The sequence below is a fragment of the Sylvia atricapilla genome, chromosome 29 (genome assembly GCF_009819655.1).
Source record: "Sylvia atricapilla isolate bSylAtr1 chromosome 29, bSylAtr1.pri, whole genome shotgun sequence".
NCBI lineage: Eukaryota > Metazoa > Chordata > Aves > Passeriformes > Sylviidae > Sylvia > Sylvia atricapilla.
Window position 1 is genome coordinate 690,007 of NC_089168.1, and position 6,540 is coordinate 696,546.

The window sequence follows — 6,540 nt, forward strand, 5'->3', positions numbered from 1 at the left end:
GACCGTGCCCAGGTAAATCCCGGCGCTTTTCTGGCCGCGTTTGTGCGGCGGCACCGAGTGATCCTTTGTGGCTCCTGGCTCCTGGAGGCTGAACGAACGTGATGGTGCCTGTAGCTGGGAGGGAAGACGAATCTTCTCCTTGCCGGCTGGGCAGTTCACAGGCTGCAAAAGGAAAGGGAATTCCAGCACGGGCTCTTTCTCCGGGAGCCCTTTTCTGTGGGACCAGCCGAGGAAGGTTGTCTGCCCTCCGGGAAAGGCGCTGAGCGTACCCGGGATGGAGCGCACGGACCTGTGCGCGCTGCGCTTCCCGAGCCGCGAGGGGAAAGGGAAAATCAGCGCTTCCTTTTCGTCCTTGGGCTTTTGGGCCGGGAACAATGGACACGGTAAGTTTTGAAGCTGGGCTCTGCGAGAGTGAAAGACGGGGGTGGCACATGCGGCTGAGCCGGGGAGCGCCGGACTCCGGGCGAGGAGGTGCTTTTCACAGGGTTTGAGGCACGTTTGGAGACGGCAGCAGCTGGCAGAGAGGGCGCCTTTTGTGAGCAATATTTACCCTCGATGCAGCTCCTTCGGGTTCAGGAGCTCTGCAGGAGCGAAAGAAAGAGTGTAGAGAAAGGAAAAGGAAAGGAAAAGGAAAGGAAAGGAAAGGAAAGGAAAGGAAAGGAAAGGAAAGGAAAGGAAAGGAAAGGAAAGGAAAGGAAAAAGGAAAGGAAAGGAAAGGAAAGGAAAGGAAAGGAAAGGAAAGGAAAAGGAAAGGAAAGGAAGGAAAGGAAAGGAAAGGAAAGGAAAGGAAAGGAAAGGAAAGGAAAGGAAAGGAAGGAAAGGAAAGGAAAGGAAAGGAAAGGAAAGGAAAGGAAAGGAAAGGAAAGGAAAGGAAAAGGAAAGGAAAGGAAAAGGAAAGGAAAAGGAAAGGGAAAGGAAAGGAAAGGAAAGGAAAGGAAAGGAAAGGAAAGGAAAGGAAAGGAAAGGAAAGGAAAGGAAAGGAAAGGAAAGGAAAAGGAAAGGAAAGGAAAGGAAAAGGAAAAGGAAAGAAAAGGAAAGGACAGGAAAGGAAAGGAAAGTAAAGTAAAGGAAAGGAAAGGAAAGGAAAGGAAAGGAAAGGAAAGGAAAGGAAAGGAAAAAAAGGAAAAGGAAAGGAAAGGAAAGGAAAGGAAAAAGGAAAGGAAAGGAAGGAAAGGAAAGGAAGGAAAGGAAAGGAAAGGAAAGGAAAGGAAAGGAAAGGAAAGGAAAGGAAAGGAAGGAAAGGAAAGGAAAGGAAAGGAAAGGAAAGGAAAGGAAAGGAAAGGAAAGGAAAGGAAGGAAACTCTTAGCCCGGGTGCTCAGGGTGTTGTTGATATCTCTCAAAGCGAACGTGGAACAACCCTCGTCTCCTCTGTGGGTTCCAGATGGAAATGACGGAGCTGCGTTCAGGGGGAAGGCAGGAACGAACGGGTGCACGCAGCTGATCTAAAACAACCACACGATGCCGCTGTGCATTTACAAAGGAAGCAAATCTCTCGGAATTCGCCCCAAAGTGCGCACCCAAACGGGAAACGTCCCCGCTCCAAACCGACTGGGTCCGGACACAAAGATCGCGCTGATCTTCCCCTTCTAAGTATAACCCTTATTTGTGCCGCACTCCAGAGGACACAGGAACCCCAGAGGAGCTTTTTCATTCCCGCTGAGTCCGGGAATGAAAGTTGAAAACAGCTCACCAAAGTGTCACCTGAGGGAGTTCTTGCTGCCTCCAACCCCGACTGCACAAAAATCAGATTAATTGGGACAATCGTGTTTCTTTAATTCAATCTGCGTTTAATGATTTCTCTCACTGGCACGTGGACACGGGCGTGAAGGTTTTGGAGGAATGTGTTGTATGAATTTATCGGATCACTCAGAATCTATTCATAAGACTATATCACAACTTAAGGAGGGTGTGTCAAAAATTAGAATTGACGATGGGGTTTGGATAGTCTATTAGAGAGACGGAATTTAATGTCATGGGTGAAAGAGATTTTAAGAATGGGTCTATACATATTAGTCATCGCAATAATTGTGCTGATAATGATGCCTTAATTGCTCCAATGCATTCAACAAACGATTAATGAAGCAATTAAGGGAGCCTTCAGGGCTCAAAGAGAGCGGGGAGATGTTGGGAGTACGAATTCCCCTGGGCCAAATCCATACAGACCCGGGAGTGCCCAGAAATGTACGGATTGAATCAGAACCCTCAGAAAAACTAAAACACATAAATTCACACAGACACGAGGTGGAAATGGAAGTCTGGCACTGCCCCACCCCCCCTGGTATCTGCACTTTGCTTCTCAGCCCCGTTCTTCATCCCGATTGAACGACTGTCGCGATAGGACACGAAATAAAGATGTTTGACTCCAGCCGGGAGGCAGCAGAAATCAGAAGGTTTTATTTACGATTCATTCAGCCCTTTTACAACACGCTGGGCTAAAAGTCACGTTGTTGGTCCATAGGACTGACACCTCTCCCTGAGTAACAGAAATAACGAACAGCTCCTGTTGTTATGGGAAAGGAATATTGCTTACACGAGGCTGCTTTGGGAAAAAAAAAAAAAAAAAAAAAAAAAAAAAAAAAAAAAAAAAAAAAAAAAAAAAAAAAAAAAAAAAAACAAAAAAACAAACACCACAGTTCAAAAGTTTCCCTTGAGAAGAGCTAGCTCTCAAAATATCAGAAATATCAGAAACTATCGAGTCCACAGACGGCACCAGGGACGGCACCACACTAAAGGTAACAGGAGGACAAAGCTCAAGAGTCCGGCTCTTGTATCCCCACTGCAACCCTTCCACAGCTCCAGCTCATGGAGCCGCCTGTTGGGAAAAGCCGTGAAATTCACCCCGAGCACCCAGCGTGAGGATCCAAAAGCGGTTTCTTGGCCAAAGGGAGCCCGTCTCAAAAGGAGGGGCCAGAAGCATCGGCGGGGCCGGGGCTCCTGGAGACCCCTGGGGAGGCTCAGGGCTCAGGGGGGGATTTCTCTTACAAACCTCGGGCTGTGATCTTGTGGTTTCAACAAGGGCACACCCCTCGAATGCTTTAAATGGGGCTCTACCCCCGCCCCCAGCTTCACCCTCAGGGCTGTGGATACATCAGGTGCCAGAGTCGGGGTGGGGGCACGGGGGGCAGCCAAAGGGCTGAGGGTGCTCTTGGGGGGCAGGAGACAGCCTTAGGGGGCTGGACACAGATTTGGGGGGCAAGACACAGCCTTGGGGGGGCAGGACATAGCATTGGGGGGGCAGGTCATAGCCTTGGGGGGCTGGACACAGATTTAGGGGGCAGGTCACAGCATTGAGGAGGTCAGGACACAGCCCTGGAGGGCAGGACGACCTTGGGGGAGCAGAACACAGCCTTGGGGCGGAGGGGGGCAGGTCACAGCATTGGGGGACAGGTCACAGCGCTGGGGGCTGCTGGCACTGGCTGCAGCCCCGGCTCTGCGCACGCCGGGTCCCCTGGCACCCCTGGGCACTGTCCCCTCCTCGGGCACCCCGGAGGGCGGCGAGATCTCCGCCTCCCTTTTGCCCCTTCTTTTTTTCCACTTGTGGGGGGAAAAGTCTTTGCTTTGTCGTGTCAGGTGCGCTCCTACTCTTCAAAAACCCACGCTCCCTGTCCTGACCCACGCCACCCGCGGGGCTGGGCCGAGTGGGCACGGACTGGCCGGGGGCTGCAGCGACCAAAGCACCGAGAGAAATCTCCCGGGGGATGCCCTCGAGGGGCAGCGGGAACCGGCCGGGGCTGGGCTGCGCGCCGCCAAAGCGCCAAAGGAGCCCGTTAAGCGGCCGGCCGAGGAAATGCCCGTTCGTGGGAGCGTCCCGCGAGCGCTCCGCTCCAAACCGCCGCGTCCCCCGCGAGCCGTGGGTTCCGCAGCGCTCCCGCCGCTCAGCGCCGCTACAGCCCGCACAGCCGCCGCTGCTGCGCTCTGGCCGCGCTTTCTCGCTCTGGTTCTCGCTCTGGTTTTCGCTCTCCCGGCTGAAAAGCCACGCCGCTATTCCGGCTTTGAAGCCCGGATCCATCCCCGCATCCTCTGCTCGGCCTGAAGCTGCCGGTTCGCTCCGAGAGACGCTGCGCTTGGGCTCGCTCCCTGCTCCAGGTTGGGTTTGGGGACAAGGGAGAAATGGAAAACAGCATCAAAGCGAAGGGAGTTGGTGGCGGGGATGGGATGGGGTGGGGTGGCAGGGGAGGGACGAGTATTTTCGGGTCTGTAGGGTGGAGGTGTGAGAAGCCACCTTGCTCGGTGGGATGGCAGGACTGGATTTGTGTTGTTTAAAAGCAGGGAGGAGATGTTGATTTCTTTCGTTCTTTCTGTGGTCAAAAGCTCGCTGGGCACTGGGGGGATGGCTTTGGGTGGCACTGGGCCTTCGAGGGAATTTCCCCGAGGCTCGGAGGGTTGCTGAAGCCCCTCGGGACAGGCGTTGCGGTTCCCGTGCCCCGCGCCCCGGGGACGCGTTTCCCCCAGCGGCACCGGGAACACCGAGCCGTGTCCGGGTGCCGGGCAGTGCCCGCTCCTCGCTGAACCTCATCCCTTTGCCTCTTCTCCCTGCAGCATCTGCTCCGCGCGTCGCCTCCCGCCAGCCCTGCCCGGCGCCGAGGCCATGGTGTGCCCCAGCCCCGAGCTCGCCGCTGAGGCACAGTGCAGCTCCAGCGAGGAGCAGCAGCACTCTGCCGAGCCCAACCTGCTGTGGCTGGCCGGCCTCACGGGCGCCCACATCGGCTTGGAGCCCATCCCCCAGGATCCCGATGATCGCTGCAGCATCTGGGAGAATGTGGTGAGCCTGGTGGATTTCCAGTGCCCGGGCTTTCCCCTGACCTCTGAGGAGGTCTGCCACTACATCGACTTTCCCGGCGCGCCCGCGTCCTCTTCCTCCTCCTCCTCCTCCTCCTCCTCCTCCTCCTCCTCCTTTGCTGCCTACGAGGGCGCGGTGCCCGCGGGCCAGGCCGTGCCCTGGTCCCCTCTGTCCCCCGGGGACATCGACTACAGCACCAACCCGCACGTCAGGCCGCCCTACTCCTACGCCACCCTCATCTGCATGGCCATAGAGGCCAGCGGCCAGCCCAAGCTCACCCTGGCAGCCATCTGCAAGTGGATCAGGGACAACTTCAGCTATTTCCGCCGCGCTCATCCCAGCTGGCAGGTAGGAGGAGGTTTGGAGCCGCCCGGGGCTCTTTGCTCAGCTCCCAGCCCTCAAGGCAGGGGCCCGTGGCCGTGCCCGTGCCGCTGGCAGGACTTCAGCCCTGGGGTTTGCTCTCTTTTGCATCTAGAGCTCCATCCGCCACAACCTGTGCATCAACAAGCGCTTCGTCAAGGTGCCCCGGGAGAAGGGGGAGCCGGGCAGAGGCGCCTTTTGGAAGCTTCACCCTCAATACGCCGAGTGGCTCAAGAACAGCCCCTCCGAGGGGCACAGGCGCTTCCCAGAGCACATCCCGCCTGTGTCGGGCAGGAGAAGCCAGCAGACAGCCCGGCGTGTCCCCAGCCCCCAGGGCCACCTGGAGGTGGGCGCCGAGCTGCAGCAGCTGCTCCGACAGTTCGAGGAGTTTGAGAGCAACCACAACAACAATGCCGTGGGGAACGGAGAGGGGCAGCAGTGCCCTGAGCAGTACCCGCAGCAGTACCCGGAGCAGTACCCGGAGGAGTACCCGGAGCAGTGCACAGAGCTGTGCCCGCAGCAGTACACGGAGCTGTGCCCGGAGCTGTGCCCAGAGCAGTGCCCACAGCAGTGCCCACAGCAGTCCCCGCAGCAGTGCACAGAGCAGTACATGGAGCTGTGCCCCGAGCTGTGCCCACAGCAGTGCCCAGAGCAGTGCCCCGAGCTGTGCCCCACACCACCGGCGGCCGAGGCCTCCTGTGTGCCCAGCCGTGCCCAGGGCAGCCTGGAGGAGCCGGGTGAGCTGACCGAGCTGAAAGTCAGCACTGACTGGGAAGCTCTGCTCTCCTCCCTGGAGCCCGGAGATTTCTGCGCTCTCGACCAACTGGAGCTCCCGCCTTTCACCTCGCCCGAAACATTCCCCCTGAACCCGGCAGAGGCACCAGGGCGGCAGCAAATCCTCCCCGAGGCCTGTCTCACCAAGCCGGGCTCGGATGAAACCCTGAATGCCTCGGCTTTCCTGGAGGCTGCCTGGAACGAGGAGATACCAGGGAGCGTCCCCAGCTGCCTCTCCGGGGAGCCGGGGGCTGGAAACATCCAGGCCTCTTTGGGCAGCCTGGATCTCATGGATTTGGTCTCTCTGGATCCCTTTAAAACTCTGTTAGAGCTAGAAGATGAGTTTAGGCTGGATTAGATTAGATTTGGTTCGGTGATATTTATAGAGATAGATTTAGGAGGGGCTTTGAGGGGTGGGTGTAGATGATTTTATGGACAAGTTTTCTTTGTGCTGCTTTCTGGTTTATTTTTTTTTTTGCTTCAGGAGTGACGTTTAAAAACTCCACTTCAAATTTTTATTTTATTTTATTGACAGTTTTTTAAGAGATAGAATAAAGCAAACCAAGTGGAGAAGAGCTCCACTTTTGCCACTGGCCGAGCTCCTTCCCTGTTGGCCGGGGGGATC

At 56.4% G+C, this 6,540-nt stretch overlaps 1 protein-coding gene across 1 annotated transcript; it reads left to right on the forward strand.

Moving 5' to 3' along the window:
- Positions 1 to 4,589: 4,589 nt before the first annotated feature.
- Positions 4,590 to 6,273, forward strand: LOC136372690 (forkhead box protein J1-like). The gene is made up of 3 exons (XM_066337420.1): positions 4,590 to 5,129; positions 5,257 to 5,611; positions 5,819 to 6,273. Exons 1-3 carry the CDS (start codon positions 4,590 to 4,592, stop codon positions 6,271 to 6,273), a joined length of 1,350 nt encoding a protein of 449 aa, XP_066193517.1.
- Positions 6,274 to 6,540: the final 267 nt, after the last annotated feature.